Genomic DNA, 24588 nt, shown 5'->3' with positions numbered 1-24588 from the left:
TGAACTGAGAAGAATGTGAACCTCAGATACCTCAGCCAATGGGGAAAGGGCTCACAAGGGTCGGGGTACAGAGATAAAAGGGGCTTTGTCCCCCGATACTTTGAGAGACCCTACAGGAGAAATGCCCCTTGTAGGCTCTCCCTTTATTAGAATAAAGAATGCTAAGAATCCTCTGTCTCTTTTTGATGTAATTAATTTGATATAGATAATTAAGCAAGCCTATTTGAGCAGAAATGTTCCCAACGGGGATAAAATCAGCTAGATTTTCAGATGGCAGTCTTTCTGAGAGCTTGCAACTACTTCACATGCAGTTCAAGGCCCACTGAGCATTATTATAGCAGACACACCAGACTTGAACTTCCTGAGGAAGAAGCTGTATGTGAACAATGTGACTGTGCCTGGCTTTTGGGCTGGCCTGGACTTGCTGCCAGTCAAAATCAGTGCTGTGTTCCAGTCACACAGAAATTCTGTTCCTCTTTCATATTACTGGCATTAACAAAATCGTCAGGGGCAGGCTCTGACGTATTAACTCATTTGTCTAACTGTCCTCTCCACACACCCTTCATGCAGCCTGTGTGGCTCAGGCACACAGCTTCCACCTCCCTTTCCCCATGCCGACCCCAAAACTTTCTCCTTACCCCACCTTCTGTATCCATCAAGTCCCGAGTGTGGCTGCCTCTGCCTCACTCTTGAGGAAATCATTGCATGCCTGATGTGTTGGAGAGGACAGGTTTACAGATCCTACTTCTTTGTGTCCAAGGAAAAAGGAAGGAGATAGTGTCACAGAATATCTCAATTTGGACTCAATAACCCTTGTGGATCCCTTCCAACTCCTGGCTCCACACAGGGACACTCACAATCAAACCATATTTCTGGGAGACGGAAGTAGAGGATCTTTAAGATCTCTTTCAGCTCAAGCTATTCTATGATTCTGAGCACTGTCCAGATGCTTCTTGAACTCTGGTACATCGCGGCTGTGACCACTGCCCTGTGCAGCCTGTTCCATGCACATCACCCTCTGGTACAGAACCTGTCCCTAACCCCCAGCTGCCCCTCCCCTGACACAGCTCCATGCCGTCCCCTCGGGCCCTGTCGCTGTCACAGAGAGCAGAGCTCAGCGCTGCCCCTCTGTTCCCTGTGAGAAGCTGCAGCCGCCATGAGGCCTCCCCTCAGCTCCTCTGCTCTGCGTCGAGCACACCCAGGGACCTCAGCCACTCCTCAAACATAGAATCATAGAATTGCTCAGGTTGGAAAGGACTTTCAAGATCATCAAGTCCAACAGCAACCTAACCATACTGCTCTAACAACCCACCACTAAATCATGTCCCTGAGCACAACATCCAAACGGTTTTTAAACACATTCAGGGATGGTGACTCAACCACCTCCCTGGGGAGCCTGTTCCAGTGCTTGACAACCCTTTCGGTAAAGAAGTTTTTCCTGATATCCAACCTAGACCTCCCCTGGTGCAGCTTGAGGCCATTTCCCCTTGTCTTGTCACCAGTCACCAGTGAGAAGAGACCAGCCCTGCTCTCACTGCAATCACCTTTCAGCACCTCAATGTCCTTTCTGTTTTGAGGTGCCCAAAACTGAACACAGTACTCGAGGTGAGGCCTCACCAGTGCTGAGTACAGGGGCAGGATTACCTCTCTAGTCCTGCTCACCACACCACTCCTGATACAAGCCAAGATGCCATTGGCCTTCTTGGCCACCTGGGCACACTGCTGGCTCATATTCAGCCGACTGTTCATCAGCACACCAAGGTCCCTTTCCATCAGGCAGCTTTCCAGCCACTCCTCACAACTCCTGGTTGTTGTGACCAAAGTGCAGGACCCAACAACTGGCCCTGTTGAAACTCATACGGTTTACATTTTGATCTCTAGACCCTTTATCTAGCATGCGGACTCAGGGTTTTCTTGGAGTGCCAGGCTTTGGCCAAAACTACACGTATATAGGTGCACGTACATTCATGATTAGGGGAAAAAAAAAATTGGTTTTCTGCAGCTGTGCCACCTCCAGGTGATGGCACACCATGTGGGGCACTACATGGTGATTGCAGCAACATAAATCTAACTCTGTAGGCCAGATTTGTCATTTCCAACTGACTTCAACCCAGTTCCCTACTGACAAGTAAGAGACAAGCAGGGAGAGACCTCAGGATACCCTTTCCCCTCAGCTGAGTGTCCTACCAGCAGGTCCTCACCTTGCTAAGAAGGGACTGGAGGGTGGGCAACAAATGCAGTTACACTGGTGGCACCTGGAATGGCTTTGGAATCTGTCCCGTCCATTCTGCACAGCTCCATCCACCCACGTGATCCCTGGGATCAGCAACTTGTCCAGGTGCTGACAGAAAAGGTGCAGCAGGCACCTGAGCAAGCTGCAGAGCATGTCAGAGGCTAGGAATTGCAAAGGTGCAGCAGTACAAACAATCAACAGCATGAATCACAAATTCAGAACAGAGCTTGCCAGCCTGCACACAAAGGGCGGTTGCTGCTTTGCTTATTTAAATACATCCTGCTACCATCAGCACATACTGTGCACAATGCAGAGAGCTAGGAAGCACACATCTAAGCTGTGCTCAAGTTGTGCCAGGGGAAGAGCATCATGGTATTTACTCTAGGCCAGAGGTTGAAGGCAGCATCCACACTGGTTTATTTGGGGAAAAATGGGAAGGTGGTACAGACTCTGACCCCTCCTACTGTGTAGACATGTGAGACATCAGATTCTACCTGGAAGGACAATGAACGCTCTTTTGTTCATTTTTTGTGAAGCCTTTACCTTCTTCCACGTTTCCAACTCTTGCAGACCCTACTTACAACATGAATAACTTACCAGCTTATAATAAGGTACTGATAAAGATGCTTTTCATCTAGTTACTGAAAATACAATTCAGGTAAGCTCTTAATACATGGTGGATTTTAGATGTGCGTCTAAGAAACGAGACTTTGTTACCCCGCATGACACAAATCTTTCTTCAGGCTCTACTAATAATGAAAGAATGTGGCTGAGAATGTGACATGCAATGAAACACACAGGCCTGGCACTAAACTCCCACTGGCAGGGCTGGTATCCCACAGCCTGTCCCTGCTAGACACTATCAGGTCTGTCTGCTCCACAAAAAGCACACCTATTCATCACACCATTGCCCTGTTCTCAGCTACCTATCTAGAATTGTAAAGCCTCCAGAGGGAAGCAGGATAAAATGTAAACTCCCAGTTTATGCCAAAAGCTTATTACAAAAAAAACTGCAAAACCTTCTTTTCCGTCCAATAAATGATATATCATATTTTTATGATCACTTCACCAAATAAGACTAATATTGAAAAAACTGTAAGCTGAGGGCAACTAGTAATGCTGCCAACACTGAAGCTTGAATCATACTGAAATGGAGATGATCTCACACCTCTGTTGGTTTCCAAACAACTGTCATTTAGGATTTATCTTTCATCTGCTTCCTTTTATAAAACAAAATAATTCTTGCACCAAAAATTTGAGTTTTCCATGTTTTACATAGCATTGACAGAATTTGAAATTATTTGTTAGTACCTGTAAAAATGATTTGCCTGTGATGTGTTCTGGCAAATTAAAATCAGTAATGTTTTTTAACTGAGTTTAAAGCCACACAGTTAGTCACTAATCTTTCTGAAATGACTTTTAAATAATAAAAAACAACAAAAAACAATACATACCTTTTCTCTCAGGTGGCCTCATTCGTGCCTCAACATGTTAGCACCATCCCCAAGACAACAAAGGGATGGCAGAGATATTGTCCAGAGAAGGCTAAGGCAGGTCAGGAGACTGCATTTTCCTCCCAAGAGCTGAGCACATCTCCTGCCACTCAGGAGAGGCCCACAGACATTACTTCCAATTTAGCAGCACAGTGCATGTTTTATCTTTGTACAGATCTAAACTACTGCTCATCATGTAAATACTTAAAGTAAAACAGAAGTTTGATTCAGCAGCATGAGATGAGAAATATTTATGCAAAACCATGAATGTAAGAGCACCATCAACTGAGGGTTCCCTTCTATAAACAGTACACAGATCTCATCACAGTCTGTTTTCAAGAGGAATTTAAGCAGGTGTAACTAAATAATGAAAGAGACTAGAGCTTCACCCCTTCTAATGTACCATTTCTTAGCTAAATGGTGATGATCAGTACAAGGTCTTCCTTGCCCTGAGACTCCTCTTTGGACTCACATTCTTCTTACGCAGTGGTCTGAAGTGCTGGCCCTGGCAACAAAATGGGAAAAACAAAACACAACAGAATAAAAATCCTGTAAAAATACCTTCTGTTCCTCTCAGGTATATCGAGAGGAATACTCAATATGGCTGGAAGAAGGAAATTTATTTATAAACACAACATACAAGACTAAAAATAGAGCATATGGCTTTTTCTCTCTTCTACAAAAGAAAAAACAGATGGAGGGAGAACCACCAATATCAAGTTCAGATGAGCTGTCTCTATCCTGTGAACTGGAAGGATATGTATAAACAGAAAATATGTAAAACAGGTATAATTTAATGATTTTTCTTTGTCACATATAAACAAAATATTTGTATAAAATCAGTCCACAAGTGTCAAGTTTTTGGCTTTCTGGTAACTCACCAAACGCAGTCTTGATGAACCCAGTGTCTTTGTTTGAGACTCTACCAATGTGTAGTAAATACAAAGCAGTACAGATATAAAATTACTATGTAGAAACAAAGAGTTGTGTATTAAGAAATATTCACATGGCTTCAAACAGAAACAAATACAATTAAAGATGCAGTCTTAGAGAATTAGATACAATGTCTGGATAAGGTTGAAGTCCTAGCTGTTTGTTATCTTTCAATTTTTGTATTATAATTCTGGCAAATTCCTCTCCTTGGCTATCTGAGGTATCAAGTAGTTGTCGGACTTTTGATGTCCTTGTAGGTTTGGTGCTTATAAGTTCATAGTCTTCTTTCATGAGTAAAAATCTTGATAGAAGAGCATCCAGTGACTGATTCAAACATGCTTCAGTCATCTGATCAATAATTTCTTCTCTCTTACTTTGGATCCATTGATGAGCTACATTCTGTTGTATGGTTTCCAAAACAAAATCTGAGATCAGGGAGAATTAAAAAAAAGAAAAAAGAAAAAAGATCAATTAATATTGTCACCGTCTGATGATAAATAGTTCCATAAAACAAAGAATGATCCGAGGCAGAGCTGTTTAAAAAGTTCTTTTTGGTCAGATAGTCACCTGACTACTATGTTGCATTTCATATTTAAAATGTTCTGATAATTGTCAAATTTGTCGGTTAGAATATTTTTGCATCTAAATCACAGTATTATTCAAGTTGGAAGGCAATTTCAGGAGGTCATCTCATGTCCTACTCAAAACTAGGCCAACTTCAAAGATAAGTCAGGTGGCTCAAGGCCTTTTCTGGATGAATTCTGAGCACCTCCAATAATGGGAACTTCTACAGACTATGTCGTCAACCTGTTCTAGTGCATGACCCAACTTAGTAATAAGAAGAGAGAAGTGCTAACTTCACTTCCCACTGGGATTTTTATGGAAGTATAGTGAAAATGTCTCTGTAGTTTCCTGCATATATTCCTTAAGCTGAGGATTTAGACAGTGAAGAGTTGCAGATCCTCTTATTCCCAGGAGTCCTCCACCACAGTAAATCCAAGATTCTGTATAGATGGCTGAAGAATTATAGAAATAATTTATAGCATGCTTTCTTTTCATGTTAAAGACAAAAACAGTTCCACTTTCCCCTTCATACACATACATATTCAATTAGTGGGACTTGGAATTAAATTAGTATTTGCTATACCTGAGGAAATTGCTGATGTCTGCAGCACACATGATGAAGAACTTGAGGCAACTGTAATATTCTTGTCAGATGAGGGAAAGTAACTGTATGGATGCACAAAAGGTTTGGCGCTTTGAGTTACGGAGAGATTTTCATCCACACTCTGACAGCTGAGAGAGTGCAGACCACCAGAATTTCCCTCTTAAAGTTAAAAAAAAAAAAAAAAAGCTGTAATACATGTATGTTCGTTATGTTCATAAAATACAGTTAATATTTAGAACAAATCAATAAAACAAATCATTAACACTCTAAATTCACTTCAAATACAGCACACTATTCCTTCCACTCATGTTCTGGGCACATTTTTCTCCCTTATCTTTAACCAGGGCTTGACTGTGGTTTTGAGGGTCTTATTTTAAAAGAATATTAAGGTAATAAATGCAGTAGATGCGAACTGCTGAAGCTCTGCTGGACAGAAATTTGACACGCAGACTGGAAGAACAAAATAATTCCTTGTAGTGTTTGGAGAGGTAGCTGTGAGTCAGTGTGAAAGCTAATTTATTTCGATGAATTTTGGTAGGGTAACAAAGGCAGAAAGATTAAAAAAAAAGATGCAGATGGAGGGAAGACATACGAAGATCAATAGTGACATTCAGTGGGACATAAATGGAAGCTTTCGGTAGTTTTCTGAAGCAGCACATGACTTCAAGAAAGCTTTGTAAAACATTTATGAAGAAAGGTAAAGAAGGATATTTATCAGGTAGCAAGCCTAACTGTTTCTATTTTAGGATTTTCATAGCAGAAAAAAGATGCTGAGGGGCAGTAGAAGAGATGTAAATTAGCTGATAAGAAACAAATTACAGGACATATACCTAATTCTCTATACAGTTTTCATTAAAGATTTTCAAAGTGTCACTTGACAAGGAGCTTTGGAGATGTTAACTAAGAACAAGAGATAAAAATTTCAGATGAGCGTCTGTCATGGTTTGATGGTTTTTCATCAATATTCCATATCATAACATCATGGAGCGTGCTGAGAGTTAGAGAGTTAAGCTGCAGTTCCGTGGATTGTCTGTATTTCCAGTCTTCTGGTCTCAGAAGAGAAGAACAAACTACAACTCCCAGAAGACTTTATTTTTCCATTTCTGTTTTCTGTTCGGAGGGAAAGACAAAACTGACTGGGAGTCATGAGACTTCCCTCTTTGCTCCCTGGCCGTTTCACCTACAGCACTAGAGTAAGGACTTTGGTTTCAGAAACTCTCTCATTTTATTTGATTTATTAGCTTCAATTCCAATCATATTGTATCACATTGTGTTATCTCACATTCCACTACTATATTTAGTAAATTAAGATTTTTTCTTTAGCTTGTTGCTGCCATTTTCCTTCATCCAGGCCCATCGCCCTACCTTTTTCCCTTCCTGGGGCGTGGCTCCATGGGTCCCTTTGCCCCCTTGTCACAGACACTAGGCCAAACCATGACAGCATCTGAAGATGCAATAAGAAGATGTAGCTCCACACACAACTTGGGGTTTACAGCTACCTGACAAATGGGGAATTCTGAAAGCGTAAGCCTACATCAGAATGTCGACCCGTGGAAGACTATGGCTGTAAGGACAAAGTGCAGGAATAGGAAAATATAAATGAAAATGTATTATGATTGTTTAAATGAACTAGAACTCATAATTCCAAATGGACTAGAACTCACAGTAACTAGTGTTCGACTTCATGAAAGGCAGAGCTATGTACTGTGATGCAGCAGATACTATCTCCTGCATGAACGAGAAAGGATAAGGAGAGAGCTGGCATGAGTAAAAGAGCTTCAGAAAAGGATTTTAAAAAGCTCTGCTGGGAAAGATCTCTAGGCACACACAGATCTACTTGACATAGAAATAACAGAAGTGGAAATTTGGTAGCATAAATACGAGATCTAGACTTCATATGAGGCCTAGTGATTCTGAGTTGAGATGAGGAAGAACTGGTAGATTTTTCTGTAACAAAGCATAACGTAAGAAAAGAAAAAAATATTCTAAGACATATTAAGTACAGTTCTTATTTCAAACAGAAAACAATTGTTACACTTTTTTTTTTTATATTAAGTATAGAGTTCTGCTAGCCTTAGCTCAGTAATTTAAGATCGAAGAAGCATAGCAAGGACTATCAGGATACCATGATAATAAAGCTTACTTTACAATAAGCACTTCAATAGAGTTCATTCAGTTTATGTAGCAAAACAAAGTGCATTAAGGTGTTACTCTCTCTATATGAGCCATGGGAAAAGAGGGAAGAGAGCTACTTTAAGCCTAAAGCAACAACCAAGAACAAGTGCGTATAAGCTGGCTAAAAAAACATAAAGGCTGCAAGTTGGAAGACTTCCTAACTCTGAAGGAACAAGTTTCTGCAAAGTCTCCTACAGTATTACCAGAAGAAAAAAAAAACAAACTCAAAATCTACAGTCATTAACTTCTGACTTAATGCCTTGCCAAACTCATTTCTTGCCAGCAGCTACCTGGGAACAGATTTTCACCTGAAACAACTGCATCTAATTTTGGCAAAGAAAGAATACTCTTGCTTTCCATTGTAAAACTATCTGATACAGACATCGGCAAAGTAATAACATATACTTTGTACTTGATTGTTTTATATACTTGTTTTTATGAAATGAATGCCTGTAATTGTAAAAGAACTAACTTGACAGTCTAGGAGGCACACTTAGACACTTAGTTATGCTAAGCATAACTGATGTACAGTGATATGTGACTTGAAGGAATAATACCATTCCATAATATAGAATTGTTCAGATGGAAGGGGACTTCAACATCTAGTTCAATTGCTTGACCTCTTCAGAGCTAACAGAAGTTAAAGCCTGTTACTGGAGGTACTGTCCAAATGCCTCTTGAACACTGACAAGCATGGGGCATCAACTGCGTCTCAAGGAAGCCTGCTGCAGATGATCACCCTCATAGTAAAGAAATTTTTCTTAATGCCCAATTTGAACCTCCCTTGGCACATCTCTGTGCAGTTTCCATGCATCCTGTGATCAGTGACCAGGGAGCGGAGCCCACCTGGCACCTCTCTCTGTGCTTCTCCTCCTCAAGGAGCTGCAGAAAGCAACGAGGTCACCTCTTGACCTCTTGAGCCTCCTCTTCTGCCTGTCTGGACAATCCAAACATCCTCAGCCTTCCCTCACAGGAGATGTTGCCATTGTGGTAATTTCATTGTTTCTAACTGCTGTTAAAAAATTGACAGGAAGGTTTTGTAGATGCAGGCTTTACAGTATCTTTATGCACATACAGCAAGTCTAAGCAGTGACTCTATAAAGGACAACTAACTGATCAATCTGTTTAATTGCACCACCACAGCCTATTCAAATGATCTCCATAGGCAGGTATGGCAATTTTCAACACGAACCAGGAGCAAGAATGGCTGATATTTATTGTTATGGTAAAGCACTGGAACGGGCTGCCCGGGGAACCGGAAAAGTCCCTATCCCTGCAGGTATTTAAGAGACTTGGCAATGTGGCACTAAAGGCCATGGAACTTGGTAGAATATCTCCACTTCTGCAGTGTACCAGCACACTTTTTGATGCTCTGCTTTACAGCAGTAGAGTCAATTGTCTTTTCTGCTTTCTCACCAGTGGTCCCTGCAAAGCCAAAGGATTCTTTTGAAACAATAGTTTACATTCTTTCAACATTCAAATGTAGTTTTAATTTCACAATGTATGGCTATTACATTTTTATGGCTTCTGATAACAGCAAAACCTCAAAATTAATTTTTGTCTGGGAATTTTGCCAACTGTTAGTCATAAGAGGTGATAACTACAAAATATATGTACAGACACTTTTGCAAGCCAATCCCTATTTATAGAAACCTTTTTATTTGTTGAATGAGAAATGATGTAGAGGTTGGCCTGGATTAGAAACTTTCCGTTTACTCAGCTGTAAGAGCACCTCAAGAAGTTTAGCCTTTTTATTTTTAGAAGTACTTCACAAATGATTAACTGAACTATCAAGATAATAAGACACGCAAATGGTACTGCTGCACTCGTGACTTTTCAATAGGAAAACTGATGTCATGAGGATTTGCCAAGTGACAGGAACAGAAAATATGAGCTAAAATACATTAGTTTTTCAATTACTAAGTTGACAGCAATAAAGCACACCTCCTTTCTGACACAGACAGATATCCAGTAATCTGCTATGCAAATGCAATGGCACAATGGCAGCTGCAGTGGCAAATTAAATTTACATGAAATCATGAGTATTACCTGATGAGAGGATATTACACTGGGGAAGAGATTTGAGTTGTGATATATCTGGAGAGATGCTCCGAAGAGGAAGTGCATCACAGTGTATGGAAGCAGATGTTTCCTGAAATTTTTCCAGTTAATATTAATACATTCATTAAATAAATGTGTATTACATAAATAAAAAGTTGCAATGATATACAGAGCACTTTCCCATCACTTCTTTTACCTATGCTCTAAATACACAATCGACAGCACAATTAAAATACTCTAAGACAGAAAAAAAACGTTATCCAAAGCTGACAGTAATTTTGTGTATGAGTTTAACCACTGGTAAGAATCAAAAGAAGCAGCATTAAGAACTAAATTTAAAAAAATAAATCTATATGATCCTATATAAGCAAGCTGCACAGAGGCGTAAGGATGCATAAGAGAATCAGTTCCAATCTAACCTGCAGACACTGTGTGCTGGATTCCTTAAGGGGATGGCTTTCCCACACTTAAAGGATATACTGAACATGACCTCATTTCTGCTTAGCCAGTCTGATATGGCTATGCACATACTGCATCCCATCTCAACCAGTGCATTTTAGACTTTTTTTGACTGCACAGGAAAAGAAACTGCAGAACCATCCCCTCTTACTAAGACAATCCCCTTTTAAAGCTCTCAATATCTTAATGATGCTGACGTACAAGGGAAGGACCACATTCAAGATGCAAAATTTACCTCTTGGGGATTCAGTGGTATATTTAGAGATGTTTTCTCCACAGTTGCTTTTTTTCCACTCTTGTGAATACACTGTGATTCATACCGTGACTGAAAGAGACGTATCACATTATATTAAATTTTTGCTTTGTTGAAGCCAGATACAAGACTAGAGGGATATCAAAAGATACTATATTTCTCTTCGCAAAGAAAAGCGAAGATGCCAATTTATTTTACTCACTCATGACTGTAACAAAAGCGACTTACCTTTGATCTCTTTAAGAGAATTACTGCTTCCAGGATGGCTATTTCATCAAACGTTCTCAGGACTGGTTCAAGGTCTATTAAACACTCTAAACAAAGAAAGATGATTTGCTGAATGATGTAATGTGGAAATTAAGTTTTCGTATTGCTACAGCTACTTTCCTATATTTGGAAAACTAATTTATTTATTATATTTATTTATTATATCAAACTACTTATGTTGCTGAACAGAAGTTTCTTGCTTTCACCTGTTACAACAGTCTCACATCACCAAAACAAACCCTGTACTGATTTGGCTTCTTCAGCAGACTGGTTAAAAGAAATGCAGGAGTCTGCCAGACCCCAAGTCTTGCATTCCTAGAATGGACAGATTAATGGATTTGCTATATTTCAGGACAGATTCAACAAGTTTAATCTGCAAACTGGGATCTCTAAACACAAGACCTCAGAATGGGTTGCTTTACTCCCACTGCAGCAGAAGTACAAAGAATTACACAAGGAAAATAGACAAACAAGACCCCATAGCAATACCCAGAAGAGCTGCTGTGGAGATCTGTCACCAAGAGAGATGGTCATAGTCAAAGCATTGACTTATCCATACCCAATGAACTTCAGTGATAGCGTCTGTAAGCTCAACAGAGGCAGAAGCCAACATCGTCTGCTTGCACAGGAAGCCACATGACAATTTAATAATCAAGAGACAGCGTGCGTGACACTCCCTTGTTTCCCAATGCTAAAAGATTTACAAAAACAAAATATTTCAAATTTCGAGGTGGGTATTATACAAATATCTCCCTGAAACTGTGCTCAAACCTCAGGAAAGGATGACAGAATGTAACAACTTCTACTGCGCTTTCTATGAACTCCAGCGATTCAGCAAAATCTGTACAATTTACTGTACAAGGAGCCTGTGACACTGCATTCTCATTAATGTATTTATATTTTTTTTAACAGTTGTTTTATTGTTTTACTGTGGTTCTCCCATATTAGCTCTTGTTTTGCTGGCATTTTCAAGACATACATTCAATAGTGGGATTTTTCTTCTCTTACATCAGCTAACACAGAGTCTGGGACTCCACCCTCCGCAATGAAGTACTAGGACTGTTTTTACTGATTTTAATTAAACTGCAAGTACACGCTCCAAGACTGCAGAATCAAGAGAATTACAGAGCTATGCAGAAACATGGGGATAAATAGTCTTTGTCCCTTCTTTATACGGGGAACAGACAGGTTAACAAAACACTTCTATTTTAAGCGCATTTATAAAGGAAGGTGGGGGGGGGAAGGGGGAAGCTCGGTGTTATTTTCATTTTCCCTATGCTATGGTGATTGCAAAATTTCCCAATCAGTGAACTTCACTTCCCCTAATGTTGAAAAAAGATTTCTAACTTCCTCATTCTCTTTACGATAGTAAAGGGAAAGCAATGCATGTTTTCTTCAAAGACCACATTAATTTAGGTACACAGAGCCAAAGACAGCTCATACTCTACGCCTACCCCAGGTAATTACTCCTTCTGTGTGACCGCAGACTTTGGTTGCTATTTTATTTTGGGTAACTGACATAAGAAAGCAAGAACACCTAAGGAAGTATTATGACATGTCTAATTTTTTATTTTTAAAAAATATTATAAATAATTTATTTACTCAGAGAAAAAAACAGCCAATGATTTAAAACCATGTAAACCAGACTCATATGAAAATAAATGGACATTTCAAAAATATTTTTAATGCAAAGTTAAAAATGCTTCAAAAGAGGACATGTAATTCATTTTGGACTGCAAATTTTGAACATAAAGATCCTAAATCTGTTTGGCTGTGTCTCTATTTTTTTCTGCAAAACTGGTCCAGAGAGTGAAGTTATGAACACTCATTTCTCAGCTGTCTGAATAGCAATTTTCTATTTTACACTCTAATTTTATAAAGGTTTTAAAAATAACAAACTTAGGTTCACCAAATCTTCAAATGAGACACTAGGATTACGGTCCTCTCTACTTCTAAAATTAAAAAAAAGTATTTCAAGTAGGAGTCATTGCATTCACTTCTACATGAAGTTATGAGAGAGACAAGTTTTTAAGGAACAATATACAACTCATGGGTTTATTTCAAAAAAGAACCTAAAAGCTTAGCAGATGACTGTCGAGCAAATCCAGAATTCCCAGCTTCCTCTCAAATACTGCTGAACTCAAAGATTACTTTATTTTTTAGGTCCAGATTGATTGATTTGAATTATCAATAATAGTTAAGAGGTAGTAGGAGAACAAAGGCCATAACGGCAGCAGAGAAGCAAGAATCAAGATTAGTTGCAAGGCAAATAAGCCATTTTAAAGCACTGGTCAAATTAAAACATTACATTCTGCGTGAAAGAAAAGGCTTTCGGAAGTGCTTGGATGTATCTGATCGAGTTTGAAGACCAGATCTTGGGGAAGAATACTGCAAAAGCTAAAAGACTGAAATGTGAGCATTCAGATGATGAAATAGATATATATTTGTACTGAGGATAAAAGGATTAGGATAGAAGAGAAAATAAGATACTATTACTGTTGTTGATAAAGAGGATGGATGAAATACTCCTTTTACATGGGAATAGGACAGACTGATGGCTGGACCTGATAATCTTGAAGTTCTTTTCCAACCTAGATATTCTACAATTCTATAGGTGACTACTCCAACCCCAGCAAGAGCAAATCTCACAACTAAAAACTGGTGATGACTTTCAGGCTGTATTTTTATGGAATTGCTGTTGCACACAAGAGCCAGAAGTCACAAAAATATTAAGCAGCTTTCCATGCTAGGGAGAAATTAGTATGGGGAGTATATCTAAGCCACCATATCTACACCAAATAAGCTGGTTATGCATGACAAACCCAGGTTTGATTTCAAAACAGAACTTTCCTACTTCACAACATGCCACGCTAACCTCTGCAAGCTCACTCTTCAATCTTAGGCTCTAAATTAAGTAATTCATTGGAAAAAGGCTGAAAGTATCTATATTTGATCTCACGGATAAGAAACTATACAGAGGGAAGATTAAAAGCTACCTGTGTGGCTCCTAACCTGCTCCATCAGGGAGGTGGAACAATCAAAGTCCCAGTGAAAAGGATTTATCCATGCAAACATGCAATAACAAAGTGAAGTCACTGTAGCTCATCTGATGTGCAACGATTTGCTGGTTTGCCAGCTGTCTTACTCACAGTAAACTCACAGTACTCCCTCCAGTGTATTTCACTTATTTTTCAGAAGAGGGAGGAGAATAAGTAAATAAATAAATAATTCCCTTCAACAACAACAACAAAAAAGCACAAGTAGTTAAACAAACCGTGCTAGTTTTTACAGGAAAATTAGAGATGGCAAATGTAGGAGACTCCAACTAACAACTTGATTTTATTGCACATGTAGCTCATAAAAAATTGTTTATAGACACGATGGAAGCAGACAAGAATCACAAACAATGTGATTGAGCAGAGAGGTATTTTTTGACATTTTTACCATTTCCATTTAACGACTTTTAGACCCTTGCTCTATACATACTATATGAGACAAAACTCTGGCAATTTAAATAACTGTATTCATTTTGCAAGGTAAACTTACTTAAGAATGATGGTCTTTCATCTGGATTTTGTGCCCATCCACTTTCTATCAACCGTATGACAAGAGCTCGATGCGGAATGTCCATTGACAAGCTCATTTCACTTAAGTCTAGTCGCTGTCCTTGTGACACACTATACATTATCTGCAAGGGGTTTATAACTTCTGTCAAAATAGACATCGTGCTTTCATTAGAAATATATGCAAAACAAATAGCTAACTATAGGAAGAATAATTAAGATTGCAGCCGTAATATTTACATTTCACCAAAATTAGGCTGTTTCTTCTTTTAAAAGAAAATAATTCAAAATACATTTTTTCTTATCAACATTGTAATTTGAAAAAGAGTCTAACCTCAGAAGTAACTCAATGACTTCTTAAACGGGTTTACAAATAGGACTGTTACAAAGTAATCCCTAAAATTAAGTTTCCAGGTATCCAAGTGACAGGTGCTGCCTATACCTAAAGCCAGAAAAACAAATTACAAGAAAACGTGGTCTTACCTTCAAATGGGTGTTTCCTTGACATCACTTCCCATATAATAATCGCAAAACTGTTTAAAGAGTAAAAAGTATAGAAGACATTATTTTAGATTACTGACACTTATTACAAGAATATATTCAACTTTACATTTTATTTTAAACTTTTCACTAAAACAGTCCTGTGGACACCAGTCTGACTGTAGCTGAACACAATGATGCCTCAGATGAGGCATACTAGTAGGAATTTTTATGAATGACTAGCTGTAACTAGTCAATAATTTTATAAAAAAGAAAAAACTTACAGGGCATAAGCTTCTTTTCCACAACATACAACAGAGCTAAACACAGATTTGAACTACATTCATGCAGTTTAAATCTCAGCACTCAAGCCCAAGTACAGCAGCACAGCATCTCCCCAGTCCTGATGGCCACGCTGATGCCTCCATGAAAGCGAGGAGCAGCAGAGAGGATGGCTCTCACCAACACAAAATTCAGAGATGAGTAAGATACAGACACGTACCAGGAAGCACATCCCAGCTTCCCCCACAGACATGTATACTTTTAACATACGCAGTCATCATAGTTTCTTTAGAAAGAACCTTCCTCACAAATTAGCTTTAATATCTCACCAACATTTTGCTGTATCTGCTGCAGATAATTAATCAGACAGTCCACCTTTCATTCAGTTTTGAATCTCTCTACAATTAAAGATTATTCTATTTTGTAACACTGCAGCACACCACTTCTTGCTAATTTCCCTTTACCCTATTCACTTTCTCCTTTCTTATTTCTGTTTCATAGCATCTCCTCCTGACCTTGGCACAGGTCTGTGTGCGACCTTTCCTACAGTCATTCATTTCCTTCACTGCCTCTCTACCTTCCAGCCTTGAACTGCCATCCCATTTCACTACTCTTTTTCAATTTCCTTTCTCTCTCATCAAATAATTTCAGTTTCTTTCTGATTTAGAAATAGAATCAGAGAATGGTTTGGGTTGGAAGGGACCTTTAAGATCATGTACTTCCAACCCGTGCTATAGGCAGGAACACCTCCCTCTAGACCAGGTTGCTCAAAGACCCACCCAACCTGGCCTTGAATGCTTCCAGGGAGGAGGCATCCACAACCTCGCTGGGCAACCTGTTCCAGTGTCTCATCACCTTAACAGTAAAGAATTTCTTCCTAATGTCTAGTCTAAATCTACCCTCTTCCAGTTTAAAGCCATTTCCCCTCGTCTGCTATAAAGTCTCCATGGAGCCTTCTCTTCTCCAGGCTGAAGAGCCCCAGCTCTCTCAGCCTGTCAAAGAGAAAGAACAGCGTAAAAAACTGCTTTTATTTTCTCCCATTCATTTGTTATTCTTCTGCACATAATTTCTTTTCCTTACAAACTTTTGTCTTCTTCATTTCCATACGCTCACTGATAAACAATCCATACTTTCAAATCCTCTAAAATCAGAAGCCAGAGTAGCTAACTTCACACTGCTACTAATTCAGCACCTACCAAGTCCATACTGTCTTTTCAAATGAAAAGGAAAGCAGGTGTATTATCATTCTTTAAAAAGGAATTCCAAGGAACTTTGCATACTTCTCAAGATAAAGGCACAATTAAAAGAAATAATCGTCTCCCTGGATGTCAATAAGCTTCTCTGAGACCAGTTTACCTTCCACTGAAACACAACCCTCACAGAGACAGTTGAAGCTAATGGTGGTAGAGTGCAAGAGAGAGATGGACTTTGTCATATTAGTATATCTCTTCATACTTCCTAAATCACCATTTATGTAGAGACATGAATTATTTCCACAATTGCTCTAATAACCTTTGAGCTCTACGAGCTTCTTCAAATTAGCTGATCGTAACTCTAACATCGTAAGAGCCACTCTTCTATTTAGTTGTACAGGTAGCCACAACGCTACTACTTTCAGCTGACTCAGAGCTGACTGAAGCAAATCTACCTGAACTTTTTTTAAAGTGAATTAATCCTTCAGGAGATGGCTCTCTATTTGGAGACACAGACAAGAGATCTCTCTTAACTCCGCTAACTCCGTTACTCTTTTATTCTTATCTCTTTTCAAAAGACATTTTTCTTTCTTCCCAATATATTCTGCGGATTATCTTAACAGATGTATACAAATTACAAAGGTGTGCAAATTGAGGTAAAGGACAGTTTCTTTCCTCCCTACACTGTATACATACACTCTCATTCACAGGAACTCGTCTCCTTGGTAACAGTTCCAGCTTGAAGCATCACGCTTGTCACAGTGTTTCCTAAAGAAATGCGTAATCTGCAATTCCAGCTACCAGTTGATTCTTCTTTCCCGATTCATTTTGCTTAGATTCTTAGAATGTTACTGAAAACATGTCAAAATCTAATTTCAGCAACTCAAATGTGAATTCAGATGTCAAAGTCCCCTTGAGATCATGCAAGTTACCTGTAGATATCGTGTTTCACACTTGCCCGAGTTTTCTGACTAGGATTGTAATCTTCAGGGGGCATGTAGACAATGGTCCCTCCTTCTGGCAAGGAAGTCTCACTGCGTGACTGTGACATGGATATGACACGCCATTTTGACATGCCAAAATCTGCAATCTGAAAAGGACAGAGCAGTTGTTCTGAAAACCAGATTTATCTGTAACCCTTGTTACAAATTCCTGAAATACACCTGAAAGAACCGGTTGTTTGCAATCCTTAACCTGACACAAAGTATGTGGTTGCTTTAGAGACAGGAAACACCAGCTTCACTTCACAAAACATTCCCAGTTCATGACTCACATCATTCCTACAGCACTGCCCTATCCTGTTGTTCTTTTAAGGACGGTTCTTATGCTCTCTGGCTGGGGAATGCGTTGTGGAAGTTTGTCCCAAATCACTTCACTTCATGGAACACAAGCAGCAAAGTCACTGAGTATTTCTAGATCACTGATTGTATAAAAAGCATAAAGTTCATTAAGACCATAATAGCTTCACGCAACTTAGCCTGCAGGTACCCAGTGACAATTGCCTTTACAGAAAAAAATTAGGGCAGCCCACCTCATCCTCAAAACTAAGAATCATTAATCTAAAATTAACAAATTTGGTATCCTGAAATTCTATGCTGCAAAAAGTCACCAAATAGGCCCTCTGGGGACTTCTGTCTCCTTGTCCCACCCTAGAGAAGTCACCCTACATCAAGAATTAACTAGCTTAGTTTACATTCCCAGACAAGCATAAGTCAAGAGCAAGATACCCGATCAGGTTATGGGTCGAGAGGTGCAGAGCTAGAAGAATAAGACAGAAGCAGAGCTGCCAGTGTCCAGCATCCAGGGGTGGAAGTTATATATCACAGAATGGCTGAGGATGGAAAGAAACTTAAAGATCACCTAGCTCTAAACACTCTGCCATAAGCAGGGCTGCCACTCACTAGATCAGACTGCCCAGGGCCCCATCCAGCCTGGCCTTGAACGCCTCCAGGGATGGGGTATCCACAACTTCTCTGGGCAACCTGTTTCAGCACCTCATCACTCTCTGAGTAAAGAATCTCATCCTAACATCCAACCTAAATTTCCCCTCTTTTAGTTTAAAGCCATCCCCCTTTGTCCTATTGCTACTAGACTGTGTAAAACATCAGTACCCCACTGGCTTGTAAGCTCCTTTCAGGTACTGGGAGGCCATAATGAAGTTTCCCTAGAACCTTCTCTCCTCCAAGCTAAACAAACTCAAGTCCCTGAACCTTAGTTCAAAGGAAAAAGGCAGAAATGATCTCTGGGCTTTCTCAGCATTTGCATTAGAGCAAAATAATTTTCCAAAATGCCTCTGTGAGCACTTAAGGTAACAGAAACAAACGTTCTGGAGAGCATAAACAATACCCCCCCTTTTTTTTTTTTCCTCTACAGTTCACTCATACCATGCCTTCCTTGCTGTAGCTGGTCAGGTTATCTTGCTCATTCAGTACATCTACTATAGCCAGAAACAGCCTATGAATGGTCTTATTTTTATACACATGCAATACTTTTCCAGTTTAGCATGTGTGATAACCTTCATTCAATTTCCCGCCAGCTGTCCTAAATTAAAGAATCATGCTTCAGCCGAACTGCTCTAAGCAAAGCAACCGGTTATATGCGGTCAGGTAGAGCACCAGACTGCACCAGCGCTGCTAGGGATCAAAAAAAATGGATTTTGTGGATTACTAGGGTCAATTCCTAGTCAGGTTTATCAGGAAGCTTGAGAGATGGTGATACTGGCACAGCTGAGTGGGAGGAGGTGTGAGCTGCTGAGGGAGTGTGTGAAGGGAAAGCTGTGTAAGCTGCCTTGCTGCCAAGGAAAACGTCTTTGCAATGGAGAAAGAAGAGACTGGCACCGCATCTTTGACATTTGCTCAAAGGACTGACAGAAAGATTAATCTCACAGTAACCACTGAAGTATGAACTTCAGGTATGAATTAAGATCTCTCTTATTTCTCACTTCCTTTGAATAGTACATTCTACCAATTTTAAAAACAGAGAAAGTTTCACTTCTTTTAAAAAAGACACTCTTGCAATTATATAAGCACATAACTGTTTTGCCAGTTCTTTAATCTCTTTTTCACATAATGACAGTGATACTCAAAAAGGCAGAACTGAAATTTTGAACTAATATTATTTCTTCATATATACTTCCTTGCTTTAGGAGCTTCGTAAGAGCCATCTCTCAGTGTGTCCAAATTTCAAAGTTACATTTTACATATTCTTATACTACTCTAATAGAATACATGTGTTCACATTGCATGACAAACATCAAATGGTGTTAACATTAAATTTTTTCTGACCTTCAGAACTAACTTATCTGAGCATCTTGGACATGAAAACTTTCTATTTTCTCCTCAGAAAGAGCCAGACATAGCTACCCAGGAGAAGCTGTCATCAGAAAGCGTCACTGCTATTGAGTAACAACTATATAGAATCATGGAATTCTCAGAGTTGGAAGGGATCTTTAAAGATCATCTCGCCCAGCTCCCTGTAATAAACAGGGAAATCCACAGCTAGATCAGGTTGCTCAGAGGCTGGTCCAGCCTGGCCTTGAAAGTCTCCATGGATAGGGCATCCAGCACATCTCTGGGCAACCTGTCTCACCGCTCTCACTGTAAAAGACTTCTTCCTAAACCTAAATCTACTCTCCTTAAGTTTGAAACCAACTTTTATATGAACTTCTATACTGCAAACAGTACATATTATGGAATTCTGGTCTTCTTAGATGTATCAGATCCACACTTCAGTAAAACAGTGTTTCCAAAAAAATTATCTAAGTTCTGCCTGCAAGGATAAAAGTACAACATATGGCACACGACTATAACCCCTCTCCACAGCCATGACCTCACTCTTCTTCTTCTACTGTAATTAAACACTTCGGCTCATTCTGGACGCTGAAGAATATAAGAATTAAATAACTCTACCTTGACATGAAACTCATCATCCAATAAAATATTCTGGGTTTTCAAGTCATGGTGCAGCAATGGAGGATTCATGTTGTGCAAATAGTTCACTCCCAAAGCAATTTCATAAAGAATGCGGTATCTCAGGCACCAGGCAATGTCAGGATACATATCTTTCTGCCAAAATAAAACCAGAAAACCAGAATATACTCCTCTGTTCTGACGTGGTAAGATAGCACAAAAGCTTTCATTACAAGAAGAAAGTGAGTTGGACAAGCAGCAATCTTTTAAAACACACATTACCTTAACTGTGCATTGATACTGGTTAGCTATTAAATACATAAACATAATAACGTGATGTTACGTTTCCACTCCCTAGCATTCATTCAGTAGTTCATGAGTGCTATATATCATGTGTTAACAGGACACTTACCATATTATTCATAATTACTCATAAGGAAACATGAATTACAGACTAACTCCTATATGAAACCTGTAGCCTATAGATACTGCACAAAGAAAAGCAAGAATCATTTCTTCAGCTGACACTAGGAGAGGGAGGGGGAAACTGTGGTGAAACTAAGCCCAAAATACCACCTTCAGAAATGTAAATACAACAACAAAAAGGCAGGAAAACTCACATCTTAAAAGTTGAGACTAATGCATTTATGAAAAACACATAGCTGAACTCTCTAAAGCACAGCCAGGTATTGATTAAGGACACAGAAGAGGCTGCAGTGATGTTGAGATAGCTGCAGGAGCTTTACAGCAGCAACAGTGAATGACTGGACCAAGGCAGTGGGAGCACGGGTCAATTTAATGTTGAGAGTAACACTTGGTTGAAATACCTATATCTGTTTATATTAGCAATATTTGGCTTCTATTAGTCCTCATCAGTATTTTTTTAAAGGTTCAAATTCAAGAAATAGTCATCTTTTCATGATATTTACACTGCCAGTAGTTCTGAAATCCAGATCGAAGTATTTCAGTTTCCAGTTAGAGAACAGAGATATTAAAAGTGATTTTACACAGTAATTCATCCTTTAGCTTGCTACACAGATCATGGCATTAAAGGAAAATTGCAATAAAACTAACATCTACTAAGTCTGCCTGCCTTTTTGTGATACAGAAGGTTGATGTGAGCAACAAAAACTACTAGTAAGAGTGGCTGTCCTTAAATTTGTAATAATACAACTACTATAATACCTCCCTTAAATATGGAAATTACAGTATTTGAAACAACCAGAGGCTGTACTTAAAGACTGTGAGAACACTTACCCCATGTAAAAGGTGGTTCAGTGATCCGTTTGCCATGTATTCTGTTACAATCCCCAGAAAGTCAGGCTCATTGCAAATTCCCAAAATTGGCAGAATGTAACTAAACCTGGCCTTGTGCAATATCTCTGCTTCTTTTAGAAGGTGGTTTCTATCACTTAAAAAGAAAACCAACAAGTAAGGTTACCTTACCAATACTAGGAAACTAAGCAAACTTAAGATTCACTATGTTCCCTTCAAAAAACAGCAGATCTCTATGCCGCACCACCTTTCGTCTTTTGTTTCCTACTATGCCTTCATTTGATAACAAGATGCTGCAAGACAACACAGAATCTGCACATGAAAATACCAGACAGCTTCTCTAGTTTTGTTGTACCACACAAGCATCTTTATTTCCACAACACATTTCATCCATGTTTCCAGCAAACAAGGATACAGACCAGTTTCCTTATCCTGCGTAATCGTTAACACTTGTCTTACTGCCCACCTTCAAATCCTGCGTGTTTACTGTTGCCCACTATTTATCTTAATGCTTATGTCACACTCTTCTAGCTGTTTTAGAGCACTATGACACTGGTGTGTGATAATACTTTAAAGGGACACACATTCAGTTTCTGAATGACTGACTGTGTTATGATTTTGTCTAAATTGTTCCTTCAGCTGCGCCTCTGCTTTTAATTGCCTTCTGGAAAAAACACTCAATGGCACAGGGAGCAAAGACTGCTCTCAGAATGCCTGGACACTTAAATTTGGTGGTCTGAATGCTCTTTGTTACAGTCAAACCTACAAATAAGTGTGAATTTGAGTCATCTTTACAAATTCAAACATTGCAGCTTATGGATACGAGAAGCTCAAGTTATATTTAAAAAATGAGTGTGCTTCTATCTCTAAAAGTGGTAAGAATAATTTTTTGGGAACATTTTTATCTCAAACATCCTGCAGCGAGGATGCGTGGACCAAGAAGGACTCTAAAGAAAAAAAGAAAAAAGAGAAAGAAGTTTGTTAGAGGTATGTTAAACTAAGGCCAATTGCCAGTCCTTGTTTATGAGATGGAAAAAACATCTATTATGGGAAAGTCCAGGAAGCGATCCAAGAAAAAAGCCCACTTCAGGAAAAATATGGGACAACAGGCTCAGATCCCTTCCTCTCTCTCTCTAGCACAAACTAGGTTTGAGAAAATCAGGGGTTTTCCCAGATCACGAGCCACATCTGCATGGGATTCTGCTGTAACCAGGAAGCAGGTTGCAACACTTGGAGGTTCATCCCTGTGCATGGAATTCACTACACCTGCCTGCTCCTCACCAAGGGCACTGCGTAACGCCTACACAAGCACAACTCACAGCAGCTCCTGGCTGGTCTTGCTGCCAGCAGTGACTTAAATTAGTGGAACATCGATAAATTTAACAACACAGAATATAACATTCCTGCTTAAAAACACAGCTGAGATTCTGGCAACATGTCAGAGATAAAGCCCTGTGCACACACCACTGTTCTAAGCTACTAAACCCCTCGCAGCAACTGGGTCACAAGACCAAAAGTCTTTTGGGTGCATTCACAATCTCTCAGGGGAAACCAAAACAAACCAAAACCAAAAAACTTGCATATCAATTGAGGAACAGCTGAAAAGTTTTTACGCACACCCATGTCATACTGCTGAGAGTGGGCACACTCACAACACACAGAGGTCTGAGTGAAGTTATTCCTCCTCACTGCCTGAAACTAGATCAAAGAAACCTAAGGCAGTAAAGATGAAAGACACCTACACAGGAAACAAGAAGCAACACACTAAGGAGAGGCAAACTAGCACCGATATGGGAAAAAAATTATATTGCAGAGGTTGAAGGAGGCAGTACATCTGAAAAATTGTGAAAAATTGTACCGTGCTGCACCTCCCTAAGGAGTGACAGCTTCTGCAGGAAACACACCGTCACTTACCTCCAGGAAAATGGGGATTATAAATGCTACAAGTTAAAGAACTATTGACAGTTGTACACAGAGGTCTACACGGCTACTACTTAAAATTAGCTTCTCTCAGCACCGTGAGACAAAGAAAATACCACCAGTCACGCTTTGTCCTGGAGAAGCTTCCCCCAGCATTTTTTGCTGTCTCTAAACAACACCATTACAGACAGAAGCTGAGCTGGCAGCTCTCACACCGCCCTTCCCAACAGCTGACACAGAGGAAGCAGCAGAGCTGCTCAACGCTTCTCCGCCCAGGCTGAAGTGCCCCACGGAAAGACCCACCAACCCCGCAACCCCCGGACACCCCCTGCTCGCTCCGCTACCTGTCTAGCAGCGGCCCCTGCAGGCACTTGAGGGCCACCGGGACCCTCCAGTCGGCGTGTCGGGCGGCGGACACGGTGCCGTAGGCGCCGCGGCTGAGGAAGCGCAGGTCCGGCAGCTTGTTGGAGGGGATGGTGGGCAGCGCGCTGCTGATGGCGCCCGCCCGGCCGGCGCCCGCCCCGTCGCTCATCCTCGCACTGCGCCGCGGGGAGGGGCTGAGGCTGGGGCTGGAGTTGGGGCCGGCTCCGCGTTGCCCTACTCTCGCGGGGCGGCCGCGCCGTCTGCCTGCGCAGGGCGTAGCGGACCCGGAGCTCGCTCACCCGGCTGCTCCCGTCGCGCTTCGCCCGCCTCTCCCCGACTCTGGCCCGCCTCCTCCCAGCCTCCTTCAGCTCTTGGCTCCACGGAGGAGCGGCTTCCCGTCCCCGACAGCAGCGGGGCTTCCCGGGCAGAGCGAGGCGGAGCCGCCGACTAGTGGGAGGGGAGGTGCCGGAGCGCGGTCCGGGGCCATGGCGGTCCGTTCGCGGGGGTCGGAACCTCAGTGCCCCAAAGGCGATGCGAGGGCGTGAGCCCGAGTGCGGTGTGC

General features: G+C 40.5%; 1 protein-coding gene across 1 annotated transcript; it reads right to left on the bottom strand.

The window, feature by feature from the left end:
* Positions 4328-24466, bottom strand: RIPK2 (receptor interacting serine/threonine kinase 2). Its single transcript, XM_021387692.1, has 11 exons — positions 24008-24466; positions 21726-21879; positions 20469-20624; positions 17493-17650; positions 15089-15138; positions 14589-14750; positions 11004-11089; positions 10758-10847; positions 10052-10154; positions 5807-5986; positions 4328-5084 (listed from the first exon to the last, which is right to left on the bottom strand). The coding sequence occupies exons 1-11, from the start codon at positions 24193-24195 to the stop codon at positions 4759-4761; spliced, it is 1653 nt and encodes a 550-aa protein (XP_021243367.1). The 5' UTR covers positions 24196-24466; the 3' UTR covers positions 4328-4758.

Source organism: Numida meleagris, chromosome 2 (assembly GCF_002078875.1).
Source record: "Numida meleagris isolate 19003 breed g44 Domestic line chromosome 2, NumMel1.0, whole genome shotgun sequence".
Lineage (NCBI taxonomy): Eukaryota > Metazoa > Chordata > Aves > Galliformes > Numididae > Numida > Numida meleagris.
Note: the sequence above shows the minus strand (reverse complement) of the source record. Positions and strands in the feature narration are given on the sequence as shown.